Source organism: Chroicocephalus ridibundus, chromosome 8 (assembly GCF_963924245.1).
Source record: "Chroicocephalus ridibundus chromosome 8, bChrRid1.1, whole genome shotgun sequence".
Classification (NCBI taxonomy): Eukaryota; Metazoa; Chordata; class Aves; order Charadriiformes; family Laridae; genus Chroicocephalus; species Chroicocephalus ridibundus.
The window spans coordinates 47,324,774-47,348,233 of NC_086291.1; the positions used below are offsets into that span (position 1 = coordinate 47,324,774).

Consider the following 23,460-nt stretch of genomic DNA (forward strand, 5'->3'; position numbering starts at 1 on the left):
CTAGCACTAGGCTAGCATAAAGGTAAGTTGTAACATGGCGGAAATGGTCTTCCAGGAAGCCCTAGGAAACAGAATACTGTTGAGACTGAGGTAAAAACCTTCGTGTGAAATCAGCAGAGAAAGGTGGCTTCTCATGTTCTACCAGTCATAAGCTCTGAGTTTGTGTTCAAAGCATCAGGTACACTTATTTAAACTGTAGTTAGAGCTGCTTAAATAACTAACTCCTGAAATTGGAATACCAATGCTAAATAATGGACACATTTGTTATTTATAATGACAGTTTTATGGTGAGGCTTCACAGCAGTCTAGTCGAGTCAGATGTTCACATTGCATCATTACTCAGGGAACTTAGGGTGCTCCGAGGGATAGAACCTCCTTGCCCAGCTGGTGAGATGAGTTGTTGATACCATAAAGCAGCTGCCAGGTTTTATGATAAACGGTGGTCTAAGGGTGCTTCTTAGAGCACCCATGAAGGGTGCTCTAATTCATTTTGTGAATGAGAAAAACCAAGAAAAAAGTCTGAGTATTTTTGGAACTGTATTTTGGTAGTAAGAGGCGGCAAAGTGTTATTTCTACAAGAGGCGTGGTGCCGGAGTACCATTCAACACAGCAGGAACAAGCAAGTTCCCAAATGTCTTTTGTTTAGTGGCTGCATGTTTTTCCCCTATTACTTAAACACACAGGTAACGTAAACTTTTCTTTATTCCTTACTATGATGGAAAGGTACAACTGTTTGCCTGAGCAAAATGGCCACTGACAATGTCTCAGATGTGCAAACCCAGCCAACACTCCTCCACAAATAAACATTCACCCCAAACAATAAAAAGGTATAATATATGTTCGGTTTGCTTTTATTCATATATGAAACCTGCCCAGCTCTCAGAAAACCACTCTCTGGCTATATTGAAAGGGGTAACGTGGATGGAGTCATCATTTTTCTCAGCACGTATCTTGAGATGAATTTGGTTCTCTACCTCACAATCAATGAGGCAAAAAGAGCTCTGTTGTTTAGACTTCATACCCCTGCATGTTAAAGATATGTGATTTCACTTACTTTTTTCAGGGCATGTTGGACTTTGGAACTAAACACCACAACTGCAGCCACGAATGAGAGCAGCCAGTAAACCAACAAGATGCCTGAAGACTGGATGCCCATCGTTCTTTCTGTATGGGTAAGGAACATGGCAAGGATCTGCAAGGAAGTACAAATTTGTCCAAATAAATAGCCGGTAATGGAATGCTGAACATTATTATCAATTTAATGGATAGAATAGGGAAAAATCAGTTAGTTTATTGCCCAAACATTTCAAGATGTTCAGAGCTGCAGTATTGCTCCTAAAAGGCTAAAACTGAAAAGCATTATGTGTGATTTTTACACTCAAGAATGTCTCTCCAGAAAGGGCAAGTAATAAAACTACAAGTGGCCCAACAGGCTGGGAGGATCTAGGCTATGAAGACACAATGACAGAACCGGAGGACAGGCATTTAGGTTGAACAGAAATCCCATTTCAATCTAATCCATGCTAAATCGCATACCATGGTTATGAGAAACTAGATCTTGTCTTGTTCTTGTGAGACCTCTTTCTAAACACTCCCGCTATCTCAGCTCTTGTGAGGTGTACTCTGCCCGCAGGAATCTGTACTGTAGCTGTAGGCCCAGAGGTCTGCCCCAACTCCAAACCCCTGCTGTGTCACATGGCAGAAACTCACAAAGGACGTCTCCAGCCTTCTACTCCCCTTGAGCACTACTTGTGCTCAGAGATACTGAGCAACGTGGGAAATACAGTATCAGCCCCAGGAGGGCTAAGCTGGGCCACACGCAGACTAAACAAAAGGAAGAATTACCATTGTAACTCCCACCACAGCAGGGCTAATGAAGAATGCTGGAGCCTGTGGGATTCCTTGGCTTGTCTCCCACAGTGTGAAGAAGACATTCGAAAAACATAGTATTACCAGGATGAATCCAAGGACCTGGGTCAGAGACAGCAAACACACATTGGAATGGGCAGAAATGATGATGGGACAATCTACCAAACTGAATCGTCCATGCAGCTCGGCTGACAAGGCTTGAGAGGTGGGAGAGCAGGTTTGGGATAAAGAATGTTACAGGAGGTAGCGGGGAACCAAATGGAAGTACAGGGGAGAAGATCTTATAACAGTTTTTCCTAAAAATTTACTTGATTTATACTGACCTAACTTTACCTGAGTGAGTAAATGTCAAAGCAGAGATGGAGCATCAAAAAAGAGTTAATGATTTAGAAAAATTATGTTCTGCATGAAAGTTGTGATAATGTTAGGATCAAACCGCATCCTCCACCCTTACCATTTTGGTTTTGAAGATCGGCGACATCCTGATATAGCCTTTGTTTTTGTGTCGAAGATACAAGTAGTAGAAAGGAAAACAGATCCAAAGATAGACACAAGGGATCCAAGCAATGACTGTACTCTCAAAACACTGGGTAAATCTTGGGGTGTTTGTATACCATGTCTGATTCCAGTCCTGTCACAGAATCAACACAGACTTGAAACAGTAAAGCAGAATTTCACCAGCTAATGCAAGTTGCTAGTGCTGCAAATGAGATCTACTATAACATTAGAGGATTTTGACTTAGGGTTTCAAATGTAAAAAGACCTTTGCCAACAGAGGGGCTGCTGGAGAATAGCAAGGTGTCACAGGGGAGGGAGGACTCAGCAGTAGCATTTTGGAGGGAATGGAAGTAGAAAGAGAGGGGAAAAAAAAGTTGGAAAAGGGAAAGATGCCACAGGAAGGACATCATGTATCAGAACTCGAGAGAAAAAAAAAAGAGAGGAAATTTAAGTTATTGAATATAGAATAAGAAAAAGTAATTTGGGAATGAAAAAGATTATTGGCATTTGGGAACCATCAGAATAGTCAGTAGGGAAAGACCAGTGAAATGGAGATTAGGAGGAAAGAAATGTCCTAGTGCATAAACCACATCACAACCGCATTTCCTCAGCTGTATTTATAATACATTTGTAGTTTTTTTGAATGAACAGTTGCATCTCATCTGTTAATATAATACTAATAAAAATACAGCAAACTAGATGAACAGGCGAAGGTATTTTTTCTTCAGCAGCTAGGGGAGGTTGTTTGAATCCTTTATGTGGAGGAACGCAAGGCTAGGGGAATCACCCGATGAAAAGAGAAAGCAGATAACGGCTCAGAAGTTATTGTTGGAGTTTATCAACCTTGAGGATGGAAATCCATGTGAGACTGGCCTGATCGACTCAGTAGAGCCCTTTTAAAGGTATTTCTGTAGTGGGTCTGTCATCAGATACTTTCTGAAGACAATGAAGGCACCCATTTCAATACCCTTCCAGCCGTGCAGCCGGACTGCACGCTCCCACGCAGCCCTCAGCAAATTCACTGGAACTGGATGATGTTCTCTATTTGGGTGAAAACTTCTCCCGGGGGGGCAAAGTCCATGACGCCAGCAGCCCCTGATGGGAGCACCCTTCACCGCCTACAGCCTGTCACCCGCTTTACTCCAACCCCGCGCTGCCACCCGTCCCCGGGCGGAGGGTCCGGGGGTGGGGAGCGGACCCCGGGCCCCGCGGGAGGACCCCTCGCACCCCGCGGCCGCGCCGGGGCTGGCCGCCGCCCGCTCCCTTCGCTCGGTGCGGACTGGCCTCTGAGGGGGCGGCCCGGTGCCGCGGCCCTCGCTCGCCCACTCACTCACCCAGAGCCCGGCGGAGCCCTCCCGGGAGCCGCACAGCGCACCGCCCGCCGTCATCATTCCTGCCGAGGGGGCGGGCGGGGCGTCGCGGTTCGGCCCGGTGGGGGCGGCCCGCCTGCGGCCCCGGACTCTGCGCTCGGTGTCCCGGGGAGCGCCTCAGTGCCGGCGGGACGGGCCTTTCCTCACGGGGCAGCGGCCGAGAGCCCCGTTTGCCGCCGGGCGTGTGGGGGGAGCCTCGGAGCGCCGCGTCCCGTCCCGGCTGGGGGCGGCGGGAGGTGCCGCGGGCAAAGTCCGGCCGGGAGCTCCTCGGGGGCGCGGCCGGGTTCGTGCAGCCCGGCGGCGGCAGCGGGATGGGGCGGGGCCCGGGGGCTCCGGCGCAGATCCCTCGCCTCAGCGGGCAGGCGGGTGGCCTCGCCGGGGGGCGGAGGCGCGTTGCCTCACATGGGAGCGGCACAAAGGAGCTCGGGACGACGCCCGGGGACGGCTCCGCAGCGCGCCGTGAAGAGTTGGCGGCGGAGGCGGGACAGCCCGCGGCGGGGAGCGGGCTCACAGCCCGCCGGGACGCCAGGGGGCAGCACCCGCCGGCCCGGCCCGGCTCTTCCGGCGGCGCTGAGTCAGGGAAGCGGCGGCGGTGGCGGCGGGATGCGGGCCTGGGCGCTGGCGTTGGTCTGGGCGCTGGGCTGCGGCCTGGCGCGGGGCTCCGAGGACATCGTCGTGGGCTGCGGCGGCTTCGTCAAGTCGGACGTGGAGATCAACTACTCCCTGATCGAGGTGGGCGCCTCCGCCCCGCCTCTCCCGTCCCCTCAGCCGGCCCGGGCCGGGCTGTGAGGGCTCGGCCTGCGGCGTGACTTCAGCCCGTTTGTCCCGGCCGCTGCTTGAGTTGACTGTGGTTGCGGCATGGTTTCGGTTGCAGTGGGGCCCTTCTTTAGGCGTTTTCTTCCGAGCCCGGGGCTGAACTCGTTGCTGGCTTTGCCCGGCAGATCGTAGTCTCCTTGCAATAAACCTTTTCCCTGCTACCCCCTGGGGACACCCGGGTGCTACTGTGTGAAAGCACTTGTTTAGAGAATGCCTGGTTACAGCTGTGCTCACGTTTTTTAAAGATATCTTTTTGTCTTTTTTGTTTGTTTCTTTTAGATTAAGTTATATACAAAACATGGTACTCTGAAATACCAGACAGATTGTGCTCCAAACAATGGGTATTTCATGATTCCCCTCTACGATAAGGTAAGAAAATGAAGTACCAAGATAGCAGTGCTGTCTCCTCTGAGCTGGAGGCAGGAGCTGCCTCCACGTTCAGATCTGCTGGCAGATTAAATGTCAGAACAACACCCACCCATGAAATGTTTGAATCAGGGCATAATTTAGCGTGTTTGGGATCAAACTTTTAGCTTTTTTTTTTTTTGTACTAATTATTTTATTTCTCAGTGCTAAGTATTATGAGAAAAGCCAGGTAACTTCAGCTGTGGTGTTGTGTTTGTGCTGTTTATCTGAATGACTGCAGCATTAGGAGCCTGAGATACTGCCAACAACCATCCGCTAGCAGCTGTTCAAATGCTGCACAAACAGTACAGGTTCCTACAGAGTACAGATAAAGCTTTCAGTTATCTACTTGTAGAAATGAAAATAAATCTGTGTGAGAATGTATTTTGATATGACTGAATTGAAAATAACTTGAATGACTAATTGCAGGTATTAAAAGTGTCTTAAGAAAATAATGATACAGAAAGCTCAGAATGCATCAGAAGTTTGATGTCTAGATTGGAAAGATGTTTACATTCAAATTAAATACAGGGTGCCCTCAGATGCTCTAAGTGTTTTGCTCTTTTAAAGAGCTGGTGAGCTTCGGGATCAGAATGGTAGAATCATAGAATGGTTTGGGTTGTAAGGGACCTTTAAAGATCATCTTTCCCAAATCCTTCACTTCCTAATCTAAGAATGTAAGATGCTTTATAATCGTGATGATTTCATTCTTAGGTCTTTGAACCTTTCCATGGATGAACTTCAGAACATATGTGGCAGAACATATGTGGTGCTCACTGATTTAAAGAGGATCTCTGTGTAGATTAATACCCTTTTGGTGCAAAGCTTTTAATAGGATTGAAATTTTGTTATGTCGTGTTTGGGCAGAATGGTTGAGTAGGACCTCCTGGTGGAAATACTAAAGGCTGGTTTAGAGCACATCTGTTGGGGCAGGTAGAGATAGATTTGAACACTTTCTAACACTAAGCTGCTTGAACACGAGCCAGGTTTGGTCTGGAAGCAGTATAAACATGATGATACTTAATTTTTGCTCCTAGCTGGCTGGATGTGAGCCCAGCATCCCAGCCTGTCTGGGTAGATATTGCTGCTGCTTTGAACAGAGTATCTTGGGTAGGAGGAAAGGAGAATGGGCCACTTGAATCTTGTGTTTCTCTCTGCAGTATGCTGCTTGTGTTGTGATTTTTTTTTTTTTCATCCTTTAGCTAAATTGAATTTAGATCAGTGAAGACAGTTGTTGCTTTTTTATTTTTAGGGGGATTTCATTCTTAAAATTGAGCCTCCCCTAGGGTGGAGTTTTGGTAAGTGCTCGTATGTCTTCTTACAATAGGACAATGTATCTGCAATGTGTGACTTAGATATATCTAACTTGCAGTTGGCAGGAAAAATCAAGCACTTTTCAAAAGAGATAAGCCCTACTGTATGGTTTTAATAACTAAAATGTACTTATTGTACCAGAGGAAAATAAAGCTGTACGGTAGACACTGACAAAGTAACACATGAACTGATTTGAAGGAATGTGGGGTTGTGACAGAAATGGCTGCAATGGGAGGGGGAAAGAGGATTTTCAACATCAGGATTTGTGTACATTTTAACATTGCTGAGGCAAGACTTCCAGAGCAACACTTTTATGCTTGAGTTAATGCATTTCTGTGAGAGTTCTGTAAAGCTAAAGTAAAATTGCTTCATGATTGCTCTCTCATTAACTACCATGCTGTTTCATTGTTCTTCTCCTTCAGAACCAACCAGTGTAGACATCCATGTGGATGGCATTAATGACATTTGCACAAAGGGAGGTGATATTAATTTTGTGTTCACAGGGTTTTCTGTGAATGGAAAGGTTAGACTCCTTTATTTATTCCATCTTATGCTAATTCTGCCTTCTTGAAAACATTCTACTTCAGCTCTGCAAGTTATTTTTATCCATTTATACTCTGGTTTCTCTTCATTTTGACAGGTTCTCAGCAAAGGTCAGACATTAGGTCCTGCTGGAGTCCAGGTTGTACTGAGAAATGCTGGCAGTGACATAAACATACAAGCAACTATTACACAACCTGGAGGAAAGTGAGTGTGGGTGGTGCATACTGTTCATTTACACAAGATTCTTTCAGTTCTGTCATATCGACTGGGATTATAATAGTGCTGAAATATTTTTTCTGTCATGTGTATAGAGTCTGAATTGTTTTTCTGTCAACAACCCTGTCTGTTTCTGAAGAGACATAACCCTTTTTTTGCCTTACAGGTTTGCTTTCTTTAAAGTGCTTCCTGGTGAATATGAAATCTTTGCATCTCATCCTACCTGGATGTTGAAAGAGGTTAGAGCCTACAAAAGTTCTGGTTTACCTGTTTAGTGAGGGTGGATGTGCGAGACCTTGTCTTGATCAACTAGTGGGAGGAAGGGTTTTTGTGAGTGGGCAAGGTTAATGGAGTTTTCATAAATTTAATTCAGGTAGTCAAGAAACTACCTCATGCAGGCTCAGGTTGGAGATAGTGGAGGCAGCCAGGGAATGACTGGCAAACGAGCTCTTGCTTTTGGTCATCTAATCCTATACATTTTGCAGGAGCTTGAGTATTATAGCAGATATTGTAATTGTTCCCTCTCAGATTGCTTGCTTTCTGAGAAGCTCTGAGATCCTGACCAATTCCTAAATCAGTGAAACAGGAAAAGTACTGTTTTGCAAAGTGTCCTTGTGTTTTGAATAGCCTGTGGACCCTCCTTGAGTACTGCTGCTCCGGCTTCCGTTTCTGTTGTTGAATATGCAGCTTCTGATTGTTATTTAGGTGCTGTAAATGAGATCTAATGCCAACTTTTGATGAAAATGTATGTGTTTCTGTATTTCAGTCAAACACAGTGGTACGGGTGACAAGTTCTAATGCTTATGCTGCTAGCCCTCTGATTGTTGCCGGCTACAATGTTTCTGGGTCAGTAAGGAGTGATGGAGAACCAATGAAAGGGGTTATGTTTCTCCTTTTCTCTTCTTCGGTCACTAAAGAGGTAACGGTATATCAGTACCTTTTCAGTATGAGTATGGATGTAAATAAGAAGCAGCTAAATAGCTTCTAGATTCATAATGCCCTGTTACTCATCTCTGTCGTTCATTGAGCTTGGCTTATAGAAAAGATAAACTGTACAACCCTTCAAGCTGTATTTTTTTGTTTGTTGAGTTGGGGTTTTTTTCAACAAGGCGCTTGTAATACAACATTTGTGTATGTGCTGAGTTTTCACATGACCTCCATGGAATTACTCAGATCTGTAACACAATAGCTATCTGTTTAAGTGTTGGCAAAATTGAGGCTTAAGTTCTGCATATTTTTCAGACACAATAAATTAGAAAATTATTTTAATTTCGGCTTTTTTGAACTCTTCATTATTGTTCTCAAACAACCAGATTCCTCAACAGTCAGGCTGTTCAGGGACATAGAAGAGTAATACCTGAACTGAAGCAAGCAAAAAGTGCAAAATTTAATATGGTTCACAGCATTATTGATCTGTATATTCCATGTGGGCCAGTAGGGTTAAGGGCTACAATTTTAAGTCAATATTTTTCCAATTACACCTTCTCATGTGTTAAATGTTGGTTAGTAAACGTGTTCCCTCATGAGGATGACACTCCTCCGTGGTGAAAGACCAGCTTCTGGCACAAGACACAAGATGTTGCCAGACAAATCCTGAAACTCACTGTACAGTAGCTGTAATTTGTCTTCTGCATGGAATCTTAATTGGTCATTGACCTCTTGATGTGAAGATAAAGTTCAACAGCTTCTATTGCCACCTTAAAAGTGTGTTATGAAATGAGTGTGAAACATTTGGTCACATACGGTGATTTGTTATGTAGAGTAGAGCTCTGTTCTGTAATGTTAACCTTGTCCACAGAACTGAAGTCGGTTAAGACATGCAGTGCAGTTCTGGGGTACTGGAGGATGTTGGATTTTCCATTTTTTTGTCCTTGTTCCCATAAAGTTGATTTTTTTTTTTTTCTTTTCCTCTTTTACCTATACATGAATTGTAAGCCATGCTACCAAACTTTGCCTTTAAAATGGTTTTGTACTTCCCATCCTACGTTTACAGTATAGTATTTTGAACCCTCCTACATCCCCCTGAAATTATTTTCTCTGTTCTCCCATGGGGAAAAAAGTTGCATTGTGTTTATTGCCACAGGATGTTGTGGGCTGCAGTATTTCTCCTGTGGATGGATTCCAGTCAAGGGATGAGTCTCTGTCTTATTTGTGCAATGTTGTATCAAAAGAAGATGGATCTTTCAGCTTTCTTTCCCTGCCAAGTGGGAAATACACTGTGGTAAGTAGCTAGAAAGTTCATTGCTTGTTTATCTGTTGGGTTGTTAACTTTCATTTTCTAAACTAGATCATGTGTAACTTTGTAGCTCTTAAAACAGAAATAGTTGAAATATTTTGAATTGGATGAAATAATTGGAATAGGAACCTCCAACCTAAAGTATATGAGAGTCAAGTAAGATGCTGTGGTAGGGCTCTGTGGTGGGATTCCTGAGGAAGGACTTATTTGCAAATCAGGCTCTGAATTACCTGAATACATTGGCCAGTCACAGAACCACACCTAGAGGCTGCTGGGAGACTGAAAGTTTCAGTTCAGTACAGCGACTTCATGTGCTTTAAGTTCTCCGTTTTCTTTTTCGCCTGTTCTTTTTGTTATGTTTGGGTAGTGCGGGAGCATGGTTGTCTGTGCGCTGCCTAGAATGATTGTTCTGCATTCTCAGTCTGCATCATCTAGAAGTGGGATTCAAACTTCTCTCATTCCTTTAACTGTTCTAGGGATCATATTGTCTCCTATCTGTAACCTTTTGCACATCCAAGTAACTTTGCTATATTCTCAGTAGAGGGTTACTTTTCTGTCTCTTTGGATAATCTCATGGTTTCCATCAAACAGTCTTGAAACATTGCCTTTATTGTTATCTCCATCCCTCTGAGTTACTTTTTCCAGGAAATTTGCAGACCATTCGACCCTTCATAGAGGTGTCTGATGGTGATAAGGACATGGAAAATGGTAAAGGAAAACAATTCTGTCGTCATAGCTTCTTAGGAGTCAAAACGATTTGTTTTCTTTCAGATACCATTCTACAGGGGAGAGAGAATTACCTTTGATGTTGCTCCATCTAGATTGGACTTCCTTGTAGAGCATGATAGTTTACAAATTGAGGTAAGGCATTCAGAGAAAATAATCTTTTTGTGCCATTCATTCCTGTAAAGGTATTACTGATTTTATCAGAAAGCCAGGTGTATTATGGAAAAAATTCTTTGTAAGAATTCTGAAGACATTTGTTACATATAACCTTTTGCACAGCAGGTAGAAGACAGTATCTGGCATTGTACTGTATTTCTACATTTTAGTTCCTTCTACTAGGAAGAAACAAAATAGGGAAAAGCTGTCTGCCACGTTCACTTTCATGTGCACGTTGCAAACAGCAATAATCTTTCAAGCTGCTTAAATTTATTCATTGAGATTGTCAAATCTCTGGAGAAGAGCCTGTAAGTTTGTATGGTTTGCAGAGTGCCTTCTGTAATGGCATTTTGATCTGTGACTTGGGCCTGCTGAACTGTACTGATGCAGATAAATTGAGAATCTGTTCCTATACTTAGGGGAGCAGTATGCCTGGAGATAGAGATGTACTTCCGTTGTGATTATCCTGGTAGTATTTTTTCCTAAAGCTGGAAATAAATTTCCTCTATATGCCTGTATGTGGGGAAAACAGGTGGTGTTGATTGCTGTAGGTGTGTGTTTGCTTTTATTGAGTAAAGGTCAATGTTAACTTTTTTCCTGTTTCAGCCCGTTTTCCATGTGATGGGTTTCTCTGTCACAGGCAGGGTATTGAATGGTCCTGAAGGAGACGGAGTTGCTGATGCCATTGTGACTCTGAACAATCAGATTAAAGGTATGCAGTGGCCTTGGTCTTTGTTGCTGCAGGGAAGCCTGTTTTAACCTTAAGTACGGGACTAGTGTATGAGATGGAATTAAGCCTTCAGGATAACACACTACTTCTGTTGCAATTTATTTGAAATATTAAACTGGTTTTCATGTGGTTGGTGAAATTTGCGTTTTCTGCCTTAGATGAGAGTATTAGGTGTTCATTTGTCTTGCTGCAGAAAATGTCTTCTGTTTTCTTTCAACCATATGCCAAATTGTGCTTTGAAATATAGAAATGAAGCTTGGTCTAGTAAGAGTGCATAATACTGTTCTTTGTTGTGCAGTGTAAATTATCTTTTGACACGTAAGGGTAGACAGTTGAGGCAAGCTCTGTTTTTTAACTCATGTCTTTATTTGTTACAGTAAGAACAAAAGCCGATGGCTCTTTCCGCCTTGAGAACATAACAACAGGTACATACACAATTCATGCCAGGAAAGAGCATCTCTTCTTTGATACTATTACAGTGAAGATTGCACCAAATACACCTCAGCTAGCAAACATCATTGCAACAGGGTAAGTACTGGTGTCATGATGAAAATGTAATTTGATATGTGGACAAAGTCTTGAAAATGGGTGTTCCTTTCCCGTGTCATGCCCAGACTTGCATACTGTTGTCAGGAGCTGCTCGAGGAATTCAAGGTAAATAGGACAACATGAGTGCAGGGTAATGTTTTGTCAACAGTATTTTGCTCAATACTAGTTAAGGCTTAGAGCACCCTCTTAATAACCTCTCCCTTGCAAATAAAGACGCAAGGACAGGGGTATATTGAGCAATTACAGCACTGTATGTGAACTAAGAAAGGAACAGAGAGGCTTTCTGCTGATGATGCTGCACTTCAGATATCCTCCTTCTGTGGAAGAGTAGAGTTGTGTAACTGTCGAGTCCAGTGTTGTACCAAACATCTACATTTTATTACTCATCACTCTCGAGGTCATGGTTGTCTTATATATACATATATATATATGTTGTCTTTTTCTTGTTTGTGATTCTTTGATTTGGACATAAGCCTGTATAATGGTGACAGGATGATTTTGGGAGTGTAAGGCAGTGGTGAGAGGTAAGTGTGAGCTGAGAAAGACAAAAGGGGCATGGTTCTCTGCCCAGGAGCTTCTCCTGGAGGAGAAAATAGGGTCAACCTTCCGGAGAAGTGAAAACTAGGAATTTACTGAGGCAAATGCCAGCTAGCTCATGCAGAATTAGTTAGCTAATTAGAAAAAAACCCTGCAACCCTGCGTGCTCTTAAATGACCAGTTACAGTTTTTTTCAGTCACTAAATATGGTGTACGGTTGAAGGTGAAAAGTAAAACTTAACAGTTTCTAATTTGTCATCTTGTTTTGTGTTTTCACAAATGTAGGTGTGCTAGGGTTGTGTTCCAATGAATCATCTGTCACATTTGAGGTCTTTGACAAAAAACATTTCCAACCATACAAAACCTGAGCGATGGCAATCCTAAGTCAATTGCCTGCCTAGCCAAAAAAAAAAAAAAAAAGAAAAAAGGCTTGAAGTGATTGGGTTGGTGTTGGAAGAGTGAAGCGAGTTCCTTGCAAGTGAAAATGTAACATAACATAACATCATGGTGATTTCATTGTAAAAGAAAAGATCCCATTAATTGTACATGAGTTTTCACTAGGTCCACTGTGTTTGCTTATAGTATCTCCTTGATATGAACTCTTTGAGGAGAAATCCATTCCAATTCATGTGTTAGTACCTCAACATAGTGAGGTTTACTTTTTAAGGAAGTTTTAAGTATTTTTTATGAGTTTTGTCAAATCAAGATATTTATTCTGACTGGCTTTTATTTAACAGATTTAGCGTGTGTGGCCGGATCTCAGTAACTCGTTTCCCTGACACAGTCAAACAGATTAGTAAATACAAGGTAACCATGACGCCTCAAGACAAGGACAAAGCATCACTGGTTGCAACAGAAACTGACCCTCATGGAACATTTTGTTTTAAGGCAAAATCGGGTACATACAATGTTCAGGTAAGAATGAACCTTCATTTCCTCATTGTAGGACTTGAGGTTTTATAAGATTTTAGACATTTAATTTCTAAAGTTTGAGAAGTTGAATTTGGGTTTTCCTGGTCGTGTTTTTTTTTTTGTTTGTTTTTTGTTTTGTTTTTTTTTAGCAAGATTCCCATTCCCATGCTCGTTGTCCTTTACACTTGTTCAAAGGAGATCAGGCCATTGGGGTTGAAAGTTCTTATTTCTCTATCTTAGTTGTGATGTCCCTTAGATCACTTCGTATCATATATATTATATTATCCTGTGAGGGAGACATGTAATGTGTACCTTTCTTGGGTGCCTAAATGGTTGCTGAGATTACAGGTCACAGCAGAACCTGCAGCACAGCTACCGTGAATTTTGCATTGTGGGAGATAGTGCAGGCTGGGAGATAAGGAAGTGCATGGTTACAAGGCCTCTAACTGTCCTCGTATATAATAAAATAGCCTAATGTAGGAGCAGAATCCTGAAGTGAAATTCACTCAGACTTTTAAAACTGAGCTGTTTGGAGGAATTTTAGCTCAGTTTTATTGCGGTTCTTTGGAGGATTTTTAATATATAACTTTGAAAAGCATATTTGGGAGGCTGGTTTTACTTTACATGGAGTTTATAGTAGATCTCCATTTTCTACTTTCTGATAAGTGAGTGATAACTCAGCAGAGTGGGTGTATTTGGACCAGTATCTAAAAGCTGGTGATGTCTCGATGTCATATATTCTACAGGTGATTATTCCAGAGGCTGAGACCAGAGCAGGATTGGCTTTGAAACCCAAAATGTTCCCTGTAACTGTTACAGACAGACCAGTAATGGATGTGACCTTCTCTCAGTTTTTGGCGTCTGTCTCGGGGAAGATATCTTGTTTAGGTAAGGCAATTTTGAAAGTGAAGTGGAAATGGCAACAGAGAACTTTAGCACTGCATGTGTGAATGAGTACTGTTTAGATCAAGACACTTGCTGTGCTTAGCCCCATGAGCAGATAAGTAAATTAACTTCCAGCACATAGGTAAAGTGGCACTTTTTCTGGGAGACTTTACAGCCTAATAAGGAACCTTAACAAAATTTGGAATAAAGTTATGCACCTATTTTTAATACTTACTAGGAATAAGCAAGTATTCCTTCCTCAGGAAGGAATTCTGACCTGTTTGCGTTCCTCAGAAGATGGGTAAGTTCTGGAAGGAAATGCTTGTGGCTGACACTAGGGATACTGCACATCAATCAGAGAGGTACTGGAGGCAAAAAAGACATTTAAAAAAAAAAAGCAGTGCCTGTAAAAACCTGTAGTATAGAAGCTCAGGCTGTTTACAGAAGCTTGCAATCTCTGTTCTCTTTCATAAGCTTTTTGTCTTTATTTTAGCCTAAGGTACTTTTTCCTGCTATTTTCCTTGATTGCCCACTGATTTCAGTAGTTGGTGATTGGAGATTGACTTTTGTCATTTTTACCCCTTCCTTTTTCCTTTCTGAATCCTCTCTGCACTTGGTGTTCTGTCTTAGGTGTTTTCTGGGCCCTGTAGTCTCTGCAGAGCAAGGTGGACTCAGGGATTTAATGTTGGCCTCTGCTTGTTACTTGCCATTAGATAAAAGAATATGATTAATAGTCTCGAACTTCCTGAAGAATGCAAAAAAGTACTGTTAAACACGTGCTTAAGAAATAAGAGTTTTAATAGGAAATGTCCTCTTCTGGAAGAGAGTGATCATTTTAATCTTAGTAAAAATGATGCGTGCTTGGAGTGTGGGTTATGAAGGCAAAGCTGGAAAGCCAGAATGCAGTCTCATTTTCTGCTGTCTTTTCTGCACAGATGCTTGTGGTGATCTGATGGTGACATTACAGTCTGTGAGCCGCCAGGGTGAAAAACGCAACCTGCAGCTCTCTGGAAACAAGGACTCAGTGGCCTTCACATTTGAAAATGTGCTACCTGGCAAATACAAAGGTAGGATTACAGGGAACTGGTAGAAGTGTTACCTTAGTAGCTAAGTTTGTGACTTAATCTGTATACTTCCGTTATTATGGATTCACAGTATGCCCAACATGGAGCTAGTTCTAAAACTTGAGAGAATATGGAAAAATACTATTTAACAGTGCATCAAGTTTTCTTAATCTTGTAGGTTTAACCATTTGTCAGGTTACAGGTAACTGCTCACCTGAGTTTTAGGGTCTACATGGCTGGTGTGAGGGGGAGAAAAGGCTTTATGATAAACTGACTTGTCCCAGGCACATGCCCTAGTTCTTCTGCTTCCAGAGTATCTCTCCTAAGAGCAATACATGTTTTGGCCAGCCTGCCTATATTAAAATAAATTGTTTTCCAGGGAAAGGTGTAGAAGGAGTATATAGGGATTGCTCTTTTTATACACAAGTCAGAACATCTTTCCGCCAGGTGAAATTGGAGTTAGGTTCTGATGTCCTTTAAGTGGTATCACAATGGTAGCGCATATTGCAGAACTTTCCAGGGTGAACAGACTTCATTATTCCTTTTTATAGTAGCTTTTCTGTTACAAGATGTGCTAGATTCCTGGTGATGCTGCAGCGCTGTGAGCCAGGTCTGTTACTACAGTCATTGTTGTATATCTGACTTTGAAGATTATTGTCAGGGAAGTTAGAGTGATACAAGATTTTTATACCGCAAAACCTACTCTTATTCACATAATTCTACATTACTGAAATACTTTGTGCGGTGTGCATTCTAGTAAGCATTGTACATGAAGACTGGTGCTGGAAGAATAAGTCTTTGGAGTTGGAAGTCATGGAGGAAGATGTTTCGGGAGTGGAATTCAGGCAGACTGGATATATGCTGAGGTGTTCTCTTTCTCATGCAATTACACTGGTACGTAGGTAACAAACGTCCTTGTATTTTTTTACTGAACTTGTGTGGGTAGGTTGGATTATGCTCAGAACCAAGGCTTTCTCGCATCTCTAGGGAGTCATATAGCACAGTAACATTGATCTTTAGAGTGCTTTTGAGATTTGTCTCTTAGGTTTGGGAAAATGGTCTTGTGTTGTAGCTGCTATAAAAGAGCAGCATTAATGTATCTTTAGGCAAATACTGTTTTCATTTGGTTGTTTGGTAGTTACTAATAGTGAATTGTGTTGTGGCTTCACAGGAATTTTATCAGGATGGAAATGGACCGGAGAACGTTGGCGTTTATAACCTGTCCAAAGGAGTTAATAGATTCTGTCTGTCAAAGCCAGGTAACAGCTCTAAAATGTTAGTTTAAAAAACAAAAAAGAACCAGTCAACTAATACTGCTGGGAATTTTAAAAAAATAAAAATCTGTTGTGGTTTCTGAGAGGCATCGTTTTATTTACATCTATATATAAATGCTCTGTTCTAAGTTTTTAGAACTCTCCTACTATTTAACCCTTCATCTAAATATAGATTCCAGAAGTAAAATAATTTTTTTTTTGGCTTGATGACGGGCTTTGATCTTTGATGAATGAAGAGCATGTTGAAAAAATTTTGTTCATATGCATTCTATTTGTCAGTCATACTAGAATGTGACTGACAAATAGAAGTTTCATTTCCATACAGGATTCTTGAGGGATAACTCTTAAAAGTGTCACAGGGTTATCTGTAACAGGAAAAAAGAATGTTTTAATATCAGGTATTTTTTTCCCTCCTTTTAATGCCTTAACAAATTAAAAAGTTAACAAATATGTTTGGTTTTGGTTCTGTTTTCAGGTTTGAACATTTCATCCATAGAGCCGGTGGTTTCATTCACAATATGATAGTACAATGGTTCTGTAATCAGTCACAGGGTATCAGCTGTGGGACCATAATAGGTTACTTCTGAGCTTGTTTGGTTTATTTGTTTGTAATTATGTTTATCTGTAGCGATGCATAATTGTGCTTTATATCAGTGTACATTAGAAACGCGCAGCTTCCAATAGTGATCTATGACTGAGGTGAATTAACTTACAACTGTCTATGTGAAGGGCAGTGGATATATAGTAAAATTTTGTTTTATACCTCAGGTCTCATGTGACCGTGCAAATTCAGGCAACACAGTAAGCTTGAATTTTTTCAGCTGATCATTCTTTGACCTAATGTTTACAGGTGTGTATGAAGTGACCCCACGTTCCTGCCACCAGTTTGAACATGAGTATTACACTTATGACACGTAAGAACAAAAGACCTTATGCCTATCAGTATGCTTTCATAAAGCTTCCTTCTGCTGTAGCTGCTTGCTTTCAGCAATTCAGGGTGTTTTGCTATGACTGTCTCTAACCTATAGAGGGAAGCTTTAGCAAAATGCATCAGGCGTGTTCTCTTGCCCTTTCTAGTCCTAAAAAATGAATCAACTAATGACAGGCTTTAAAGATGCTTTTGCTACTTTACATGGGTATTTCTATCGGCCTTCTGTCTGTTTAGTGTTGGTTTTGCTTTGTAACAAAGCAGAGATATTTCAGTGGAAACTGTTGATCACTTGTGAGAGTTGAAATGCAAAAGATAGGATAGTAGGTTTACTAGGAGGCATATGCCACCATTGTATGTCCCTAGTGCCATGACTCTGTGGTGATTTGATTCTGCTCACCCCAGTTTTTGCAAGGTGAGTAAATATTCACCCTAATCACAAGTAAGCAGTGCTGATCTTCCTAAGTCAGCCATGTTTTGTTAGGTTGTGGTTTATTTATAGGTTATGGTCTGGCAATGTGTTCAATGGCTCTTTCTTTCAAAAAAAGAGGATTTCTGCTCCAAGACTACTACTTCTAATTCATTAACGTGGCAGAAAACAAATTCAGCATTCAAATCTGATTTTTTTCTGATGTGTTAGTGAATTAAAAGTACTTCAAAGAGAGATGTGCTACACATGAGAGTCAGCACAAAGTGAATGAATGGATAGAAGCAGAAACCCTCTTTTGACAGCAAAGCACCTTTAGACTTGGGATGTCTTGGTGAATGATGTCTAATATGACACACTTTTGAATGTCCTTCTGCTGTGTGTAAAGGGATTGTACATATGAAATCAATCGAATCAGCTTTAGCTTAAGAGGAAGCAGGAGGCACAAAGGAAGGAATTGATTTGGCCAGTGTCATGCGGTGGTTTGGGGTTCAGAGCTCGAAAATGCTCCCTTTCCAATATGCCGTCATCTCGGCACTACAGCTTTGCTGTTTAATTTGTATGTCGTCTGTTATAAAGCACAAACTCTGCTAAATAAAATTTGGTTATTTTCATTAGCAGGGGGACCTTGAATTAATCTCTTTTTTTACCTTGATTTACAGGTCCTCTCCTAGCATACTGACACTCACTGCAGTTCGACACCACGTCCTCGGCACGATTGTAACAGATAAACTGATGGATGTGACTATTACCATTAAGTAAGAACAAAGGAATGTTGGGGCTATAAAAAGGGGAAGAAAAAGACATCTCTCTCATGAAGTTTTACTCTGGTTTTAATTCCACGGTGGCTGCTTTCTAAGGGGATGGCATCCAATTCTAGACAGCAAGAGGTTTTTATGCTAAGCTGTGCTTTGCGTTCTTTGTAGATGGATTAATAATCCCCAGCCTTCATTTTGAACATTGTCACTTCATTTCAATATAGCCCTTTTCTACTTGTGTGTCATGGTAAAAAGGAAGATTTTCTGAGGTTTTTATACACTTAAATGAACTGAAATTTCAGAATTCAGAGGGTATCGTTTTAGCTTAGGTCTGAGCTCTTTAGCACTGGCATCTACTTTTGCCTTTTTTGTTTCCTCAGAATGAGAATCTGCTGCTTTAGAGCATTGTTACTGGTGTGAAGAGGATTATAAAAGGAAAACCATGCAGAGTGATTACACGCTAATGCGCCAGTTTATGTTTACCTGTACAGACAGCCCGCTAGGAAGCACTGGTTTGTGAATAGCTTTAATTGTATGAGGTGCCAGATCTGCCTGGAAGTGTCTGATAATGATGAGTGCTTTATTAGTGCTCTGCTGATGTCCACTTGTTCTAGACTGTGGGTTCTTGAACTTTTTGAGTGTAGAAAACATCTTTTCAGAGAACAAATTAACCTGCAGAGCATTGCCTCAAGTTTCCTGAGTTTAATAAACCTGTAACTGCAACTACTGGTCAACTACAGCAGCTGGAAAAGAAACACTGAGATAGCAGAGAGCCATGAGGATTTTAAATACAACTTAGTGAGGAGGTGAATATTATACCAACCTTCTAGGTCGGTTGGGTTTTTTGAGACTATTGGCAAGTGCTTTGAAGGCAGCTCAGTCTCAGTTCAAGCCCGCCTGAAGCTTTTCAGGCAAAGTCCAACTTGTGAAATGTCATCAGCATAAAAGGAGCAGCTATGGATTTAAAAGTAAGACAGTTGTTCTTAAAAGTCTCTGCTTGTGTACCAGACCCGTGGTGGTAACCTGTTAACTTTCAGTTAACAATAAAAAACCCCACCAACCCAACCAAAAATAAAGCTGATTCGTAACGATTTTTGGTGATGGCTTGTTATGTTTGAAAAGTGAGACTGTAGTAATTTATTATTAATACCATGAGAGTGTGTGCATGTCTGTACAGATTTTTAATAGGTTTTAAGACAAAAAATTTTTTTTGATACATTTTTGTCTCTGGACTTGCAGAGAATGAATTTAAAGCCTTGATGAGATAGACCAATAGTACTTGTTTCTCTTAAAAAAAGAAAAAATATAGGTGAAGAGTGAAGCAGGAGACAGAACTATCCTGATAATCTAGAGTGGTTGATGGAAAAGTAATCATGATCATTTCAGTTCACTCCTCATAGAGAATTTTGCAACGTTCTGCTACAGTTTTTCAGACTGTTGTAGAAGAGACAGAAGATAAGATACAAAGAATGGTGGGAGACTAGAAGAAATTGCTAGGAAAGAGAGTATGTAAGATCAAGGAAAGTGAAATGATATGCATTGTTCTGAGCTGATTTCAAGACCTTGGTTAAACTTATCTAACAATCTGTTCAGTGGACAGTGGCAAGATAACTGGTTAGTTCAAATGTGTAACGCAGATAGGTTAGAACTCAGAGCTTTTCCTGGGAATTGCCAGCTATTGGAAGTATTTATTTTTTGATAGAAGTTGTTTTCTCCTTGTATACTCTACTCCTGAGAGGTAGATTCTGAGGGAAAGGTCCTAGTACTGAAAAAATGAGTGAGCTTACCAGTCTTTTTGTCTATTTCTGTATTATGCTGCTTGTCAGGTTTGGAGTTCTAGCGTTTCTCTTTAGTTTAGGGCTTTGTTAAAGGTACTCTTGCAAACTGGTCCTTTGGCTTAAGAATTTAGCACTCCTGCTGGCTTGTCAGTACTTCTGTGGGAGGTTGTTGTCCTTGCAGCAGAGCTAGTGTCTGGTACTTGGTGCAAAATCAAGACTCTCTGCTTACCAAAACCTAAGCTAAGCTCAGATGCTGGACTCCGCAAAGTGGTTGAGATGTAGGCTTGTGGCACTGGCTCTGCAGTGGGATGCTGAGGCACGGCAGAGGGGAGGAGGAGGCAACAGCACCGTAACTTCTTGAACGGTTCATGATGGGGCAGAATTTGTGAGAGTTGCAAGTAGGTCCCTTCCTACTAGGCCAGGTAGGTTACCTGTAGTCCCTATGAATGAGCCTTTCTATTAGCAACATTGTTATAGAGGTTAAAAGTTTTAGTTATGCTTGGAATAAATAGGAGAATTAAAAAGGAATGGATTTAAAAAAAAAATATCCTGGGACTTGTCTGCTCTGGTATACAGGCAGTAATTAACAGATGTAACAATCTCTTATCCCTCCATATGAAAGGAGATGATTTTGTTTTCTCCTCCGTGTTTTCAGGTCATCCATTGACAGTGAACCTGCCTTAGTTTTAGGACCCCTGAAATCTGTACAGGAGTTACGTAGAGAGCAGCAGCTGGCAGAAATTGAGACCCGCCGACAGGAGAGAGAAAAGAAGGGTCAAGAGGAGGAAGGAACAAAGCCACCAGTGCAAGAAATGGTGGAGGAACTCCAAGGACCGTTCTTATATGAATTTTCATACTGGGCAAGGTAATACCAAGCTGCAATGGACAACATGTATACTTTTTCCACCAGAATAGCGATATATTCCATATAGGAAAGAGCTGCTGTATGCGTACCTGTGCCTGTTGTTGGATTGTCAGCTAAATGGAAACTAGGACCACATAATATGAATTTTGCTTAGGTTATTGTTGATATTTTTTTCCTTGGGATATTTAGATGGGTTCTTGGGTCAGTATGCAGTACTCTGTTCTACATGAGAGCTTGCTAATCCTATTTTCTTCTAATCATATCTAATTTGTGTTTTATAGGTCTGGAGAGAAAATTACTGTGACACCCTCATCAAAAGAGCTGCTTTTCTACCCGCCCTATGTGGAAACAGTTGTTAGTGGAGGTAAATATAAATAAAATCTAGTTTGAACAGAGTAGGTATTTAAGGCAGAAATGTATCCTTACAGATGGATGTATGAATAGCTCTTCAAAGGTAATGTTAGGAAAGTTTCGATTGCAGCTGTTTCTTTGGGCCAATTTCACTCTGGAATTTGAAAGCATGGGTATTTGGTAGAGGGTACAAGTGAAGTTTTTATCAGCAGAATGTGCTTCCAAGTGCTGAAAAACCACCTGGCATAAGAGGAAGAACTAGATTTCGGGATGTTGCACCAGATTGTCAGAATTGTTCCTGTTACTCTCATCTAGAAAAATAGTTATGCAAAAGCAGTGTTTGTATTAAAGAGTTTGTTACCAAATACAAGTTGCTTTTAAGTATTGTTTGTAATAAATTACAATAATAAAAATACTCACAAAAAAGTCAACTTCAAAATTGTCAGGGTTATCATCAATCAGTTGATACTGCTACTTGTTACATCTGTGTCCATCTTGCCCTTGGGTTTTTAAGTGAACCTACTTCGTTTGAAATCACTAGAAAATGTTAGGTGCCCCTTTTTATGTGCCTCTTGGTTGTGCACATTCTAAATACATTGGAGGGGAGGGGGAATAAAATTTTTCTTAAGTCATCAAACGCGACATGCTGACCTGAATTTGATCTCAAAAAATTTTGTCAAAGCTTAGTGTAATATCAGATAGAAAGGAATTGTTGGAATCTTCTTCATATGGCTGCAGTGTATGTAACTTCATGAATCCTCAAAGCACTTAGCAAATCCAGAATGTTTGTTTTGGAGATGCGCTTATAGCTGTGGAATTTAGTTATTGTGTGTGAATTTGTGAACGTTCAGGTGTTTTAAGGTGTGTTGAGAGGCTGTAGAATTGTGTGGGTTGATCTTTTATTCTAAGGTAAAAGAACATCAACTGGTCACTTTGGAAGTAGTTGAAGTCTTACTGTAAGACGTAATGGTGAGTTTATCTTTTGCTTTCTTGTTTGTCTTAAATCCCCTTTGTGATGACCAAGAGAGTTGTCCTGGAAAGCTGATAGAGATTCATGGAAAAGCAGGCTTATTTCTGGAAGGGCGAATTCATCCTGAATTGGAAGGTGTTGAGATTGTCATTGGTGAAAAGGGAGCAACTTCTCCGCTCATCACAGTTTTCACCGATGACAAAGGTGCTTACAGGTAATTAACAGATTTGTTTTGATCTTTTGGATTCTTTAGTTTAAGTGCAACAGTTTACTTGACAAAATGTGTGATATCCAAGTGCTTTTTTTAAAACAAGTTCTTTTTTCCTTTTATTTGAAGTGTTGGGCCACTTCACAGTGACTTGGAATATACAGTTACTGCTCAGAAAGAAGGGTTTGTTTTGACTGCAATAGAAGGCACAGTTGGGGACTTCAAAGCTTTTGCTCTTGCTGGGGTGACGTTTGAGGTAATGCTCTAAATACTTCGGGTTCTGGAGGAATAGTGTCTGCAGTTAGAGCTAAGCGGGCAAAAAAAGTTAACCCACGTGACCCAGCCAAACACAACTGGGTGTGGGATTTGGGGATAGTTTTGTCATGGGGACACAAAACTCAGTGGGTGAGCTTAGTTGTAGAACCTGACTTGCCATGCTGAAGATATTTTGCAAGGTTTATAGAGTGAAAATCGGAGCCTCCAGTCCAAACGACTGGCTTTGTTTGCTTTTGTAGAGTTGGACCACCTTCTCTTAATGAGTTTTATCCCTCAAGGTGGTTTTTTCATGTATGTTCTCGTCCAATGAGTGCCTGGTTCCAGTCTTTGGGATAATTTGTTCTGGCCCCCAGCATGTCCTATGAAGTGATAGAAAATGACTGTTCTGGTGGCACATGCTGTGTGCAGCTGTGACTGCCCAGATGTTGAGAGCACAAGCTTCTGTAGTCCCACAGTGTTTCAGGAGGGCATACACTGCAGATGTGGCTCGTTTTCTTCTGCTTACGGATGAGTGCTCAGAGCCAGCACATCTGTGCACTCTGTAAGAGGCTTCTGAATTGAACCCTTCTTCATAAAGCAGCCCTCACTTACGCTTAAAACTATTGCTTTTTCAAAAATAGATCAAATCAGAGGATGACCAGGCTCTTGCTGGAGTTCTCTTGTCTCTCAGTGGAGGGGTGTTTCGGTCCAACCTCCTTACACAGGATAATGGCATGCTGACTTTTTCCAATCTGGTAAGTTGAAAGATTCTTCTGAACGTGGGTGCACGTGCGATGCTGTGTTACTTTGCCCTCAAAAA

At 41.4% G+C, this 23,460-nt stretch overlaps 1 protein-coding gene across 1 annotated transcript in view; it reads left to right on the forward strand.

The window, feature by feature from the left end:
* Positions 1–3,098: 3,098 nt before the first annotated feature.
* The window catches only part of LOC134520155 (BOS complex subunit NOMO1), a 30,484-nt gene continuing 10,122 nt past the window's right edge, over positions 3,099–23,460 (forward strand). Inside the window, exons 1-23 of the mRNA XM_063345165.1 lie at positions 3,099–4,469; positions 4,833–4,922; positions 6,211–6,256; positions 6,695–6,795; positions 6,913–7,019; positions 7,198–7,270; positions 7,798–7,950; positions 9,115–9,252; positions 10,039–10,128; positions 10,756–10,861; positions 11,257–11,407; positions 12,703–12,880; positions 13,624–13,765; positions 14,698–14,829; positions 15,584–15,720; positions 15,998–16,085; positions 16,951–17,014; positions 18,118–18,213; positions 20,647–20,856; positions 21,138–21,220; positions 22,232–22,391; positions 22,515–22,641; positions 23,282–23,395. Of these exons, the coding sequence (XP_063201235.1) occupies positions 3,399–4,469; positions 4,833–4,922; positions 6,211–6,256; positions 6,695–6,795; positions 6,913–7,019; positions 7,198–7,270; positions 7,798–7,950; positions 9,115–9,252; positions 10,039–10,128; positions 10,756–10,861; positions 11,257–11,407; positions 12,703–12,880; positions 13,624–13,765; positions 14,698–14,829; positions 15,584–15,720; positions 15,998–16,085; positions 16,951–17,014; positions 18,118–18,213; positions 20,647–20,856; positions 21,138–21,220; positions 22,232–22,391; positions 22,515–22,641; positions 23,282–23,395 (3,657 nt within the window). The 5' untranslated portion in view covers positions 3,099–3,398. The remainder of the gene's footprint in view (positions 4,470–4,832; positions 4,923–6,210; positions 6,257–6,694; positions 6,796–6,912; positions 7,020–7,197; positions 7,271–7,797; positions 7,951–9,114; positions 9,253–10,038; positions 10,129–10,755; positions 10,862–11,256; positions 11,408–12,702; positions 12,881–13,623; positions 13,766–14,697; positions 14,830–15,583; positions 15,721–15,997; positions 16,086–16,950; positions 17,015–18,117; positions 18,214–20,646; positions 20,857–21,137; positions 21,221–22,231; positions 22,392–22,514; positions 22,642–23,281; positions 23,396–23,460) is intronic.